The sequence below is a fragment of the Panthera tigris genome, chromosome B4, assembly GCF_018350195.1.
Source record: "Panthera tigris isolate Pti1 chromosome B4, P.tigris_Pti1_mat1.1, whole genome shotgun sequence".
In the NCBI taxonomy this organism is placed as follows: Eukaryota; Metazoa; Chordata; class Mammalia; order Carnivora; family Felidae; genus Panthera; species Panthera tigris.
The window spans coordinates 28,138,140-28,153,903 of NC_056666.1; the positions used below are offsets into that span (position 1 = coordinate 28,138,140).

The 15,764-nt window shown below is 40.2% G+C and overlaps 1 protein-coding gene and 1 long non-coding RNA gene across 8 annotated transcripts in view; one reads left to right on the forward strand and one right to left on the reverse strand.

The window, feature by feature from the left end:
• Nucleotides 1–3,047, reverse strand: part of LOC122240259 — a 74,722-nt gene extending 71,675 nt beyond the window's left edge. Inside the window, exon 1 of the long non-coding RNA XR_006219726.1 lies at nucleotides 2,732–3,047. This is a non-coding gene — a long non-coding RNA (uncharacterized LOC122240259). The remainder of the gene's footprint in view (nucleotides 1–2,731) is intronic.
• Nucleotides 2,415–15,764, forward strand: part of ZEB1 (zinc finger E-box binding homeobox 1) — a 197,956-nt gene continuing 184,606 nt past the window's right edge. For 5 of the 7 annotated variants that reach the window (XM_042991330.1, XM_042991334.1, XM_042991331.1 and 2 more), the window contains exon 1: nucleotides 2,415–2,508. In XM_042991330.1, coding sequence (XP_042847264.1) covers nucleotides 2,451–2,508 — 58 coding nt within the window. In that variant the 5' untranslated portion in view covers nucleotides 2,415–2,450. The remainder of the gene's footprint in view (nucleotides 2,509–15,764) is intronic. The other 2 variants (XR_006219723.1, XR_006219715.1) reach the window with 2 other exon arrangements.

A 15,764-nucleotide genomic window follows, 5' to 3' on the forward strand; every position in this document is an offset into this window, starting at 1 on the left:
TATGGAGTCACTAAAATCAAGATCAATTAGTTTCAAAACCAGGCAGGATATAAATGATACTAATCAGCTTTGCAGCCATGATTTCAACTGTTCCTAATAATTAATGTGGTGAAGGCAGATAAATGATCCTCACTTTATATAGGAAAGGTCAAGAATTTTAAGAAATACTTCCTTATTGAGCATCTACAATATAACCAGGTACTCCACTAGGTCCTGAGGGCACAGAAATGAACAACGAGAAATGTCTAGCCCAATCTAACTAAACCAGGAACCATTAGGGTAAGGAAGACAATGACTTCCTATTTGATCTGTCCCTTTGTCTCTTTGATTTTAAGGTAAGGATGAATACTGAAAGAAGCTTAGTAGGGAGGTACAGGACAGACACTTCTGAAAAAGAAAAGGACGAGTTATACTTCCTAAGTTTAAGAGTAGGTAAAATGTGTGCTAGTTCAAAAGTATTTTTTTTCCATTCTGGCTGGAAATTAGGGTAGCTGTAAAAAAAAAATTGTGGGGGGGGTGGGAGGGGAATGCTGGCAAATGACAAAGTCTGTAACTTGATTCAGAAGCCAATTGAAGAACATTATACAGCCTTTAGGAGGTAGGAAAAAGTTACTGCTTGAACCAAGCAAAACATGGACAATTCTGGGATGCAGAAATTCAGTTAACGTGGTATGAACGAAATCGAGGATTGCCTGTACTTAAAATGATCATTAAGAGTGATGATTCTAGTTTTGGCATTGGGCATGAATAGATATACAGACATAATGTACAGCAAAGAATATTTACAGTCACATTCCATGCACTAATAAATAATGCATTCATTTCTCAAAATGCCAAAGAAAATGTGGGAGAGAAAATTTTCATCTATATTCAGGATTAAACTTTCTAATTTTAAATTACCAGACTTCAGATGTAAATTTATTTCTGTTGAAAGGTTTGAGGAGATTATTAATGGATCTTCTGAAATTCTGGAGTGTTTAAAAGATGATTTTAACATAATAAAGAATCTTGCCATAGGTATGGCAAAAATTATAGACATAAATTTATTGAGCACCTACTATGTGACAAGCAGTGTGCTGGGTGACTTACTATTTCTAATACTGTGTGTCACGTTTCAGTTTTCTCAATTTCACTAACAGTAACAGTACACTGTTAATTTACAACTAAATTATTTGAAACGTAGCTCATTTGTTCTGCTCCTCATCTGAACGGGGTTGGGGGAGGGGAGAGAAGGGAAAGCTAAATCCTACTGAAGACTTACTGTCTTGGTATTTGTGGCGTTATCTATATGGTCTTTCAGAAATCCCCAAACTTGTACAGAGACTTGAGATAAGATCAGCAATCTATCAGTTTCAAAGACCACATTTGTTAGCCGTGTTTCTTTCCTCAAGGTCCCATTCAGCGATAATTGCCCGTTTTGACGGTAAATCATGGCGCATTAGTACCTTAACTCTCCGTCTTTGCGCCTCCCATCTCGTCCATCTGCTCTCAGGGGAAAGCAGGGAGGAGGGCAGAGAGCGAGGCGGCGGGGCGGGGGAGGCCGAGGTGACAGCAGGTGAGAGCCTGATGCGGATGAGGAAGTGAGACAGGGACTGTGTGGGTATTACTCATTCGGCTTCACCGCCGGTGTCGCCTGCAAACGGAACTTCTCGCCTCTCTTTCGGTCCAGCTGAAGTTCTATCTAACTGAAGTCACTTCCCATCCCGGTTCGCTTGGGGGAAAACCGTGCGTCCGTGTAGGGGAAGGGAGTCAGAACTGCGGGGCAGGTAGCCTCTCTCATGACGCCGCCTGTCCCCCGTCAGAGGCCGGGCTTCCCAAGTCAGTCTCTACCGTTCCCCGAACCTGCCCTCCCTCTACTCTCGGGAACTTCCCGCGTAGCCCAGAGCGCGACCCTCTCCTGAGCCCCAGGGTGCGCCGATGGGACAAACGCTGCGTGGGAGCGGAGCCCAACCTTGACGAAGAGGGAGGACAGGTTGCTCCGGTCACTGCGACGCGGCAGCTCGGAGGGTACAGGGTCCTGAGGGGAATCAGCCAGACCGGTCCGTGCCCCAGGCTGCCGCGGCGGGTGTGGTCAGTTCAGAGGCAGAACGCCGCTGAGCCTCCTACTTTACCTTTCTCACTCCCCCTGCTTGCCGCCCTTCTGACAACGTCCCCGCAGTTTCCTAACGCCCCCCTCCCCCATCCCACGACACCTGAGGGAAACTTTTCCCTCGCCCCTCAATTCAAACTCAGCTGCTCCTACGGTTGCCGCAAACCGTCCTCTCCCTAGCAACAAGGTTCCGGCCGTAGAGCGAGCGGCTCTAGGTGTAAGGAAGGTGATGTCGTAAAGCCGCGAGTGTCGTAAACCAGGTGCGGTGGGGAGGGGGAGGGGTGGAGGCGGAGGGGTGGGGGGGGAAGGGGGAGGGAGGGGGAGGAGGTGACTCGAGCATTTAGACACAAGCGAGAGGATCATGGCGGATGGCCCCAGGTGTAAGCGCAGAAAGCAGGCGAACCCGCGGCGCAATAACGGTGAGTGGCGGAGGGGACCGGGGAGCGGCGGAGTCAGGGGGAGCCGGGCAGCCGGGGCGCCCCCGGGGGTGAGGGGGGCGAGCCGGGCTGGGGGCGGCCGGGGCAGGGACGGGCAAAGTGGAGTGGGAAAGTAGAAAGTAGTGCTCTCTGCCCCCCTCCGCTGCTGCCGTTGCCGGAGCCGCGCCGCGGCCGCTCGCTCTCCCTGAACCGTTATGTCTCTTACCTGGTCTCTCTCCGCCTAGCGGCTCCTGCCGCCCCTGCCGCCTCCTTGGACCGTTAGCCGCCGCATCCCCGGCGCAGGGCGGGCGGCCGGGACGCGGCTGGCCACTTTTCTGGTCCCGGGTGGAGCGGCTGTTGCTTCTTTTCGCACTTTTCCCCACTCTTTTGCCCCTCGGCGTCTCCCCTCTCCCCCTCCTCTCAGCCCCCTCCGCGTTATTCTCTCTGTGCGCGGAGGCCCCCGGGAGCCGAGGAACAAACTTGTGGCCGGCGCTGACCGTGCAAAGTGGCTTCCGCGCGCCGCGGCCCCGGCCGGCGCCGTCGCTCGGGCCCCGAGGCTCGGGCCGGGCCGGGCTGCGGGCGCGCGGCGGGCGGCGGCGGGCGGCGGCGGGACGCGGCGGCCGCGGGCTGCGTGTCGTCCGTGCGCGCGTGTGCGCGGGCGCCGGTGGTGCGCGCCGCGGGCGGACCGGGCTCGGCCGGCGGCGGTAAAGTTGTGACCGGCCGGCGAGGCGCGCTCGCGGAATGGGGATTAGCGGAGCGGAGGCGCGGGTCCCTAAGCGCCCCTCCTCCCCCGCGCCTACGGCCACCGTGCCCTGGGCCCCCGGCTGGGGACGCCAGCCGAGGTAGCCCCGCCAGTGAGGTCCACATTCGGGGGGGAGCTGGTGGGGCGGCAGGGGAGACGGGGCAGGAGCGGGCACCTACTTGCTGCTGTGGGAGATCTGTGGATGGCGGCGAGCTGGGCAGCGGGTGTGTTTGTGGAGTTGTTACCTGGTCTTAGAGACAGGGAAGCACCACAGACAGATCCCCCTCCCTGGGGGAGACTCCTTCTCCGCGCTGGGATGGGGTTCTGTGCGTACGCCTCTTTTTTTCTCTTTCGGTTTTTGGGGAAGTTGTTACCTGGGCCGGACGCACGGAGCGCTGAAGCCGGATAATGGAGCTTGGATGGCGCTCTCGGTCTCGGGTGGAAGGAGGGTGGGGGAGGGGGCAGACGGACCGACGGACGCACGGATCTGCTGCTTTCGCTGCAGCTGCAGTGTTTATTGATTTGTGCTCAAGTGCCGGGGCAATACACACCCCTCTGCCTGGCGTGAGAGTTAAAAAAAAAAAAAAAAATAGAGACAGCAAGAGAGAGCGAGACCTGAACATGTGGTTGTTGTTGCACAGTCGCCTTTTCCAGTTTGGAGAGACGTTGTAAGTTGATTGTATTTCTGCTTATCTTGGGGGCGATTCTGTGCTTTCTCTCCCCCTTGTTCAGCAGCGAAATGTCTGCTGATTGTTATTGTCTGGACAGTTCCTGTGGCGAGAGGGTTGAGACTTCTCCGCCCGGGGGCGGCGGGAGCGCGGGGCGAGGTCCCCGCCCGCGCCGGCCCGGTACCTGTTTGTATAATAATGGGCGGCAACGGCCCTGCCGCTGGCTGCAGCCGAGTCTATATAAGGAATTACACGTACATTTCGGACCGAGGGGCTCGTTTTGGTTCCTACGTTATTTTTAAAACGAGTTTTTAACTGTAGGGAAATAAATGCGCCTATAATGGGATCGCTGTATCTTCCAGAAAATGAGGAAATATGTGTTTAAGTAAAAACTCGCGCGCGCTCCCCCCGCCCCACCCCCCGCTCCTGGGCTCCCTTTCTCCCTCCCCTCTGGGATGCGAAACGCGAGGTTTTGTAACCTTTCCTGGCAATTTTAGATTTTGTGTGGGATTTCCTGTCTAGAAGCAGATACGAAGATTTTAAGCTGTTTCAAGATGTTTCCTTCCAATCGTAAAAATATTTTTAATATATTTGAGCCGACATTAAAATCACTGCTTTCATGAATGATTTTAGTTATTTAAATAAAAATTTGCGTTTCCAAGACGTCTGTTAGTTATGATTGATAACTAATATTTGGTATCGTCATTGTGGAGAGATGACTTGTTACAGCAAGGAGTGGAGCATAGGCGATTGCAATTTTAATTTCCTGTTTTAGCGTCAAATAGTGTGCTATATCGAGCTGTTGCCACTGTTGCTGATGTGGCTTTATGAAAGGTAAGTTGGTTCGGAAAGGGCTGTTCGCTTTTTACCTTATTTAAAATGTTCATCGCCAGAGAAAGGGGCTTTTCTTGTTGCTGACGACATGTGTGTGACATGTGAGTCTGAACCACCCAGCGTCTGTGCAGCTGCTGTAAACATGTTTACCTGAACAGGAAAGAATGGATTTTTCTCCTAAAGATCTTGTGATATGAATATTACACTCTTAAGGCATATCAACAGATGACTTAAGGGGAAAAAAGCTCTCCTGAAAGGTACTTGAAATCAACAGGAAAAAGAGGTTCTCGATCGCTGCAGCAAATGGCAACTTGTGCAGGTAGAAAAAAGATGGTGTTTAGTTTTCTCCTGCATGTATGTCAGCCCCCTCCTGTCTGCTGCTTTCATTCTCAAGGGAGGGATTTATTTACCACGCTTGCTGTCAGTGTTTTTCCTTTGTGTTTAATATTAGAAAAACAGATTTGGGCTGTTTAGCACAAAATGTCTTGTCTGCAGTATGCATTACTCTCAGAAAACAAAAGGTGTTTAAGATAGCACCGTACTACTACAGGTATCTTCCATTTTCATCACTTTTGGCTCTGTCCTTGTATTTCTTTTTGTTCTCAAATGCATTTCATCCATTGCTGGTGATTACAGCCATGCTATTTGATTAAGCCTTATAATTTGCAAATTAAAAATGAAGTTATATGCCATTGTGTTGTGAAATCTCAGAATAGGTGCCGGTTGATATTTCTTAGCAACGCAGTCATGTAAGTTGCAGTTGTTTATTGAAGAGAATTGCATAGAAAAATGTTAACTCTTAAATCTTTTTAATGAGGGAATAAATGATGTGTACAGTGGGCGATAGTCATAAGGGTACTTTATGTTGTTATTTGTATGTAAATAATGTTTTTTTCATTTAAAAAGACATGCAGATTTTACTGCTAAGCCTCCAGTAAAACATTTTAATTTCCTTTCTGGAATATATCTGCAGAGTAGGATATTAATGGGGGAACCAAGTAATGTAACTTGACAAGGGTAAACCAATTGAGCAAGGTTTGGCCAAAGCATCAATCCTTAGGTAGTAACTTTATGGTAATGATGTCAGTCATCTATAAAGGACTGGCATTAGAATTGGGTAAATCGATTTTTACCATTTGTAATGTAATGCTTTGTTTGTTGTATTTAAAAATATGTCTTCTAATTTTCCACCTCTACTCTTGTGTGGTTTTTGTATGTATACATGTATGTATGCATTTTGGGGGGTGAGGAGAGAAATATGCTGTAGCTACTAATGACCACATGGTGATTAATTCACTTTAGATGGAATAGCAGGTACATATTTTTCTGTTATTTGCACCATTTCCACTTGCTGTCTTTGGAAACCGCCAGTAGAGGATGCTAACAAAAATGATTATTGGTTAGTGGCACCATCAGTCTATCTCCTGTTGATTGGGACCTCTGCATTAATAGGGACCTTTGGTGCAATTCTGAGTCTTAGTGTTATTTAAAACTAGCCCTAGGTAAAGTAGGTGTAAGCATTTTCTAGTCTGCTAAGGTGGAAAGAAGTAACAATGTTTTAACATGAATAATTTTAAAATTTTGAGCTTTTTAAATACTGAGATTGATACTGCTATCAATTTAGTCTTGCTTTAAACCAATCTTTTACTGCTTTCCTTCTTTTTTTTTTTTTAAGTTTTGTTGTATGTTGTTAGGTTCAGAAAATTATGTAATGATTGGCCCATATCTATTTTGCATATTTAGTATACTTTTTAGCCTCCTTTTTTATTCATTGTAAGATCCCTGAATACCTATATTTTAGATGTTAAAAGGTGTAAGCCATTAAATATGGTAAAAATTGCAGTTGATTGATACTGTCTAATTATTTTCCCATAACTGATGTAGACTTAAATTATACATGGGTTGGCAGGCAACTACTAAAGAAGATGTTAACCAGCAGTCAGTCAGATGTTAGTCATTTTTAGATTTTATCTTTTCCTTTCCCTTCCCCTTCTAGTTAAGAATCACAATTAAGTAGAGCATAAATTTTACATTTACCAATTGTAAATTAAGAAGCATAAGTTTGTTTTGATGTTTTAAATGCAGCAAAAATTGTAGTTTAATAATTATCCTATACTTGTATTCAGCAATTCTTTTTGAATAACTGTGTAAATTAGTATTACTACTTTCAAATACAAGTAATAAGATGAGACTTCATGTATTTAGTTACATTTTTTTGGTGAGTGTCCATATAATTATGTTAATATAACTATAAACTTTTGGAAGCCTTTTGTTAGGTCAAATATTAGAAGTATTTATTTCCCTAATTATTTTTAATGGTGTTTCTATAAATGCACCAACAACGGTATCATAATGTAATAGTAATACTGTTTATCTTGAATTAAGTAGGAATTACCTGGCTTATCAGGTAAGCCTATGTGCATTTCTCATTTTAGAGTGTCATGGTTTTTCAGGAGAGAGACAGAGAGAGGGAGATTGAGAATGTATATAAATATAGTTTTACATTTCCTGACAGATGTTTCTTGAATTTGGTGTTCTCCTAATTCCTAGAGCTCAGTAGTAAATATGTGTAATTCACTTACTTCTTTTATAAACGGAGGAACTTTACCACAAAGCCATGACATACATAGTTGTGGCATGGAGCAAAAGTTAAAGTATCTTATAAATTGAAAGCATCAGTCACTTGTTAAGATGAGCCTTATATAAAAGCATATGAAATATTTGGTAATTTTTTTCTTTCTCCAGTTCATAGTATTTTTGAAAGTCTGTACCCTCTGCAATTTTAGTAGCTTTGAAGCATGTGGTGAGAAATGAGAAAGTTCTACCAAACTGGGAATGATATTTTTAAAATAACAACATAATTATTTCTTATAATTGTGTTTTTATTGCTTTTTCCTCTTTTTTTGCCTTCCCCTGCATAAATTACTTCTAAGCATGTGATTAGAGCCATATGTAAACACAGATGCAACATCATGTGGAATTATATTGTTAACTACTCTCAACTACCTGTATTGAATTGTAGTAGAGGAGAAGAAAAATCATGTAGATGCTGAAAGAAGATATGCATTAATATGTAAAAGTGTGATGAGAGGTTGTAGGACTTGATAAAATTATAGAATAGTATTTAGGTTTGGAAAATGTTTCTTAATCTTTGTAGAATGATCACGAATTCATGGGGAAATGTATGTTCCTTTCTAAAAAGATACAAGCTAAAGTAAAAGTTCATTGTTAAAAGAAAATTTAAAAAAATCTTAAACTAGAAAAGAACCATGGCCAAGGAATAAAATAGTTTTAAAAACACTTTTTAGAAGGCTACATTTTATACGTATCATTAGTAAAATATCTTAAACTAGATATGTTAAAAGAAAATTAATGGATATACACCTACTAGAACCAAGTTTTTAGTAACCCCAATTAAAATGTAATCTATTATATAGGCATTGTTTTATTTTTTTTAACTTTTTATCTTTGTTTTTTATTTTTGAGAGACAGAGTGTGAGCGGTGGAAGGGCAGAGAGGGAGAGGGAGACAGAATCTGAAGGAAACTCCAGGTTCTGAGCTGTCAGCGCAGAGCCCGACACGGGGCTCGAACTCACAAACCCCAAGTTCATGACCTGGGCGGAAGTCAGACGCTCAACCAATTGAGCCACCCAGGTGCCCCAGGCATTGTTTTAGAAAATAATCTTTCCTTTGGATGGGATAGTGTTTTGAGAATTGCATTCCTGGAGGAAGCATTCTTAGCACATCAATTTTAACTAATAAAAATTTTCAGTATGGTTTGAGCATGTCCAGATTTTTTACCTTGATGGAGGTGGGTTATGCTGCTTGTTATCATGGAACTGGGTTGCTTGAAAACATGGTAATATTCTAGAATACTTAAATAGGACAGTGATCTCTAAGAAGTAAAATCTGCCTTAAGATTGTTTTCAGAGAATTTTTTTTTAATATTTAGGACTCACTTTATTACTTTTGTTAAAACATATTTTGAAGTATATCACTTAGGTGTATATAAATTGAAAGGTTCCAAAAGGTAGAGCGAAAGGTCTACACTTGTATTATAGCTATGAAATGTTGTTAGATTATTTTTCATTCTCTAGGAAGTTATTTTTGTCTCCTTTATTTCTTCAGACCTCTTCCTGTTATTTAATACATACCTTCTATATGGATAGGGATTGTGTGTATCTGTTCATATAGACAGTTCTCATAATCAACTTTATTTATTGAGACTTGATTCATGGAGTTTGAGTATAAACTATGGCTGCTGGTAGTATGGCAGCCTGGGAATAACTTCATCATCTTTTTTGCAGTAACAATTACATCTGTGCTGGAATTATTAGTAACAGATGTTTTGTGACCTCTTAATTCCCACTACCCCCTTCCCCATCCATATTTAAAATTAAATGTGAGTGGGAGATAAATATGGGAATGATCTCAATTTCTCATATTTATTGTTGCATTCTAAGAATATTGCAGATCTTTTAAAATATTATAATTTCAAATTTTTAGGTATTGTAAATATCTTAATTTTGGCTTCCAGATATTTTTAATATTCTGATTTCAATGCACTTTTTATAATATGTGGTACTATTATTTTTTAGATGGCTCAGTTACTATTCATGGTCACCAAACTATGATATAGTCTAGTTTTCCTTATTCTTAAGGTGTTTATACCCACTTAATCCACAGTTCTAATTAAATGCTTATTTTTTTTTGTTTTTGTTTTTTTGTTAAATGCTCAGAGTATGACTAGTTTGTTAATTAAAAGTTCATTTTTCTCCAGGAATCTTATTACATGTTTAATATGGAAGAGACCTTTGGAGAACATACCATTTTCTTATCTGAAAACTTACAGATAAGCTGAAGTTTAGGGCCTTCAAGGAGAAACTCCATAAGAGACTTTAATTTATGTTTTAGAAGAGGTAATAGTGACATGTGGAATAGCATAGAGTAAAATACTTCAAGGAGTAGATTATCTGAACTTGGGCTGAAATTCTCTGTCTTAGATACTTGAAAAGGCTGTGACAGTCACTGTACCTCTTTAGTGTTTTCTCCTTTCCACCCTGAAAGAAGCTAAGTTGCTATTCACTTCTATTGCTAGATCACTTTTCTAAATCTTTTGATATTATTTTGTTTTTGTTGTTATTTTGGGGAGGGAAGAAACAGTTAAAATAATTTCATATGAATAAATATTAATTAGGAAAATAAATAGTTTCAGAGATGGAGGGATTTGGAGAATCATTCAAATTTATTTTTGCAGATAAGAAAACTTTCAGGGAGGTAAAATGACTTTGCTAAGTTCCTATTGCTAGTTAGGTTGGACTAGGCTATAGCTTTTCAGGTTCATAGGTCAGTATTCCTTTTATTAGACCCTTTGAGCGTATTTATCTGTGATGGTAACAAGCAAAAACTAAATGCCATGAATTTTCAAATTTATCATGGTTAAAACCAAGATGTATTGTATGAAATGCTCAGTCATCCCAGAAAAAGGGAGTTCTCAACCATTTGCATAAATGTATCAAATTTAATAGTTGACATAACTATATCACTTATAATATTTCAGATACAGAGAGTTAGGTTAGTGTTGCTTAGAGGCATATGCTCATTATTTGGATTGTAACTTTTCCTCTTCACTCCCAGTCTCAACTCTTTCCCAACACTTGCACCAAATCTGGTATGTTTTATATGTGTTCTTGGTTATGTCTCTATCCTTGTAAAATTATGTGGTAATTTGTGTGTTTTACATCTCTATAATTTATTTTGGCATATATTTTACTTTCTTCACTAAATATTGATATCTGTTCATGTTTCTGTATGTACACCTAGTTCATTGCTTTTAAGTGTGCAGTATTTTATGGTTTGCATCTAGCACAGGTTATCAGTTCCCCTCGTGATGGATACCCAGGTTGTTTCCAACTCTTGAGTACAAGTAATTTTGTAATCAGCATCTTCATACATGTTGCTAATGGCTGTGGAAGAGTTTCTCTGGGGGTATATATCCAGGTGTGGTATTGCTGTGCTATAGCTTAGTCACATATTTAATACCCCTAAATTATTCTGTATTATTTCTGAAATGACTACATCAATTTTTTACCCTCACCAACAGTGTATAAAAAGTTTTACTTTTTCCCAGTTTTGCCAGCATTTGTTAATGTAGACATTCCTACATTTTTGCTAATTTAACTGTTGTTAAATAGAATCTTATGGTTGCTGTAATGTTTCTCTGTTTACCAGGGAGGTTGATCATTTCTTCATATCCTTGCTGATTGTTCAGGTTTCCCTTCTTATGTTTGGCTTATTCATTCATACACTTTGCCCTTTTTGGTTGGGTTTCCATTTTTTACTGGTTTCCCAGAGTCCTCTATTTGAGATAGTAATCCCTTGGTGGTTTTAGACATCCCAGTGTGTCAGTCATGTGTTGACTTTGTGGTACAGGAATCCTTAATTTTAATGTACCTAAAATTTTTTATTTTGTGAGCAGTGAAAAGTCCTTCCTTATCCACAAATTGCAAAGATATCTTCCTATGTTTTCTTCTAATAGTTCTGTAATTTTATCTTTTATGTTTAAGACTTTAATGCATCTGGAGTTCACCTTTCGGATATAACATTTCTTTCTTTTTTAATTTTTTTTTTTTCAACGTTTTTAATTTATTTTTGGGACAGAGAGAGACAGAGCATGAACGGGGGAGGGGCAGAGAGAAGGAGACACAGAATCAGAAACAGGCTCCAGGCTCCGAGCCATCAGCCCAGAGCCTGACGCGGGGCTCGAACTCACGGACCGCGAGATCGTGACCTGGCTGAAGTCGGACGCTTAACCGACTGCGCCACCCAGGCGCCCCTAACATTTCTTTCTTAAGAGCAGAGTGATTAAGGGTTTGGGTTATCCTGTAATTTACCAGCTGAATCACTTTGGCCAAGTTATTTTGTCTCCCTGTGCATGGGTATGGTAATCTCAGAGTGGGGTCGGTTAAATGAGTATAAAGCACTGTGTTTAGTATATCTTTCACATTCTATAAATGTTCATAAATGTTCATTTAAAATTTTACTTACATTATTAGTTAAGTTTGTTTTAATTATGTCTGCCATCAACTGACATCTTATTCTCTTGTCCAGTATTAACTCTAATATAACTTCAGTTTGAAAGGATGTGGTTATAAAATTTATTCATTGTTTCTGTAGCTTTGACCTTAAACATTGCTCAGTTGTTCTAGCCTTAAGGACAAGGCTGTTTGTGAAATCAGTAGTAGAACAGTATCTTAATGCTATTTTGTGTTACATCTTTCAGCTTGAGGAAAGGCTGCCTGGCACTCTTTAAGGGGCATTTTATTGAAGGAGACCTTATCATATTACTTTCATATATGACATTGACATGGACTTCAAGGATAATGTCCCTATGTTGTTCTCTTGCATAAAATGAAGAACCCAAGCCCAAGGAAGCTAAACTTTATATTCTATATTTGAATACCCTTAAGAAGTATGGAGTCCACAGATTTCAGTACAGTCTCATTCATTTATTTGGAAATATATTTAAGAAGATGGTTGTATGTCTTCTTAACACATAGTATGTTCTTGTGGTATACATCAGAGCAATCCTAAGACAAAAGTTAAAATTGTACCATTTTGTGTGTATGTGTGAATAAACTTTATTGAAGTATGATTTACATACATCATCATGTATGTACATTTTGATGACCTTTCAAACACTTATATGCTAGTGTAACCACCACCACAATTAAGGTATAGAACATTTCCATCATCCCGGAAAGTTCTCTTGTACCTCATCTCAGTCATTCCTCCCCAAATCTAACCCAAGCAACCAATGATCTATTTTTGATGGATAGAGATTAAACTTACTGTTTCTGGAGTTTCATATATATGGAATCATGCAGTATGTACTATTTTTGTCTGCTTTCTGTTACTCACATGATGTTTTCAAGATTCATCCATGTTATTGCATGTATCAGTAGTTCATTCCTTTTGTATTGCCAAGTAGTAGTTCGTTACATGAACGTATTACTATTTGTGTATCCATTCATTGGTAATGGACAAAGTATTTGGGTTTTTGCTATAGAGTAAAGCTGCTGTGAACATTTGCACACATATTTTTGTGTGGATATATGCTTATATTTCTTTTGGGTAAATAAATACCCAAGAGTAGAATTGCTGGACCATATAATAAGTATATGTTTGATTTTATAAGAAACTGCCAAACTGGTTTATAAAGTGCTTGTAACATTTTATATTTCACACTGTATGAAAGTTCTAGTTGTTCCATCCTTACAAACATTTGTCCATATTTTTAATTTTAGCCTTTCTAGTAGTTGTGTCCTAGTATCCTTTTGGTTTTAATTTGGACTTCACTGATCGAATGATGTTTGAATATCATTTGAATATTTTCTTTTATGAAATGTCTATTCCATCATTGGCCTATTTTTAAGTGGGTTGCTTATCTTTTTATTATTAAGATGTAAGAGTTCTTTATATACTTTGGATCCAAGTTCTTTTTTGGATATAGGTATTTAAAATATTTTCTCCCTTTCTGTGGCTTATCTTTTGATTTTGATTTTCTTAATGGTATCTTTGAAGTGCAGACATTAAAAAAAAATTTTTTTTTTGAAGGAGAGAGAAAGAGCATTAGCAGGGGAGGAGCAGAGAGAGAGGGAGACACAGAATCTGAAACAGGCTCCAGGCTCTAAGCTGTCAGCATAGAGCCCCATGTGGGGCTTGAACTCACAAACTGTGAGATCATGACCTGAGCTGAAGTCAGACACCTAACCAACTGAGCCACCCAGGCGCTCCAAGACATTTTAAATTTTGATGAAATCAAATTTATAACTTTATTCTTTTAAGCTTTGTGTTTTCTGTGTTTTTAGAAATCTTTGCCCATTCCAAGATGTTTTTCCCTTGTGATTTTAGAAGTTTACAGCTTTTTTAAAGCCACTTATTTGAGAGAGCAAGAGCACACACGTGCATACACACTGCGTGTACAAGAAGGGCAGGGGCAGAGAGAGAGGGAGAGGGAGAATCCCAAGCAGGCTCTGTGCTGTCAGCGCTGAGCCTGTCATGGGGCTCAATTTCACAAAGCATGAGATCATGACCTGAGCCGAAATCGAGTCAGATGCTTACCCGATGAGCCACCTAGGAGCCCATAGAAGTTTATAGCTTTAATATTTAGGTTTATGATCCATTTGAGGTTAATTTTTGTCTTTTACCCTATTGTGATCTTTAGCTACAAGCCTGCCTGACATAGCCCTGAGTAGTTTGCAAAAGGCTAAAATTTGGTTTTACTAATCAAAATTTTGTGTGAAAATTTCTGTTTAAGTATTTTTAGAATATTTTTCAGGACTCAACTAGAACCAAAGCTCAAGATTGTAGAGGAATACAAATTCTGCTGTCCTGGTTTTATACATTTTTAAACTTAGAGCAATGGTGATGTGCTTAGTCAGTGTTTTCAGAATTTTTCATGTCCTTGACACATGTTTAATTTAACGAGATAAATTGAGTGAGGCTAGAGTTTCAGAGAAAGATGCCCAAAGAGTGTCTGTAGTTAAGCAAAGAGTGAATATTATCTTCATGGTCTCTTATTTCCTACACAGTTTTAATGAGTTTACCATTAATACCAATTCTTTTTTTTTACATTCCATAGCTTTTATCTTTACATGGGAATTTGTTCAAACCTGCCATTTATCTTGAGTCCATTAGGGTATATCATTTTATCCCTTTGAAATGAACATTTCTTTAACTGTCTCTGAGTTTCTTGAGTAAGGATTCCACCCTACTGTTCTGCTGAAGCTGTAGTAAGTAGTAAAATCTCCAGTGACCTCTAAATCCTGCCAACCTTTCTCAACCTTTATCTTATTTGACTTACCTGTATTTGTTATTGTTTTTTTTTAATTTTTTAAATGTTTTATTTATTTTTGAGACAGAGAGAGACAGAGCATAAGCAGGGGAGGGGCAGAGAAAGAGAGCAAGACACAGAATCCGAAGCAGGCTCCAGGCTCTGAGCTGTCAGCACAGAGCCCGACGTGGGGCTCGAACTCACGGACCGCGAGATCATGACCTGCGCCCAAGTCGGCCGCTTAACTGACTGAGCCACCCAGGTGCCCCACTGTATTTGTTATTGTTGAATCTCCTGGATCATTTTGCTTCCTTAGCTTCTGTACTATTACTGTTTTCTTAAATTCTCATTTCTTTCCATTCTTCTCTTTTAAAGCCTCTTTCTCTTTGGCATTACCCAGGGCTGATTCTCTTCTACTCAGCCCACCCTACCTAAACGTCTGACCCAATTCTTTTAGTTTTAGCAACCACCTATATGCTGATATTTTCAAAATCTTTATCTTTTGCCAAGAACTACATTGAGTTCTAAATATGTCTACAGTTGTCTGTGTAACTTTTCCACCTTTATATCCTACGTGACTGTCAAATTTCACAAGTCCAAAGTTGAACTAATTTATTTCCTATCAAGTCTTGCTTTCCTTCTATATTCACAAATTTTTAGTGCCACTGCCAATGTATTACATTCGACTTAAAGCCTAGGGTTAACCTTTCCTCTCATAACCTGGTAATCACCAGATCTGCCAGTTCTCTACCCTGAATATCTTTCAATACAGTCTTTTCCTCTCCATTTCTATTTCTGTTGCTTTAGGGTCCTCATTTCTCATGCAGACTCTTATACTAGGCTATTGTTTGTCTCTACTCTTCTTTGCCATGCAGGCTGCTGCCAAAGTTATCTTTGTAAAAACCAGCTGATTTAATCATTCTCCCAATCAGATGCCTTCCCTGGATCTTTATTAACTTACTAGATAAAACCAAGATTCTTTGCATGACATACAAAGCTCTGATTTATAATCCTGCCACTGCTGTTTCTTCTGTCTGCTGACCATTTCCTTTCTTTTTACTGATAGATTCCTATATCTACAGGCTGTTTTCCCCTTCATGCATTGAATATACTTTTGCTCCTTCTACCTGAAATCTATTTCCTTATTTACTGCCTCTTATTTTCTGGGATATTTGAAAGG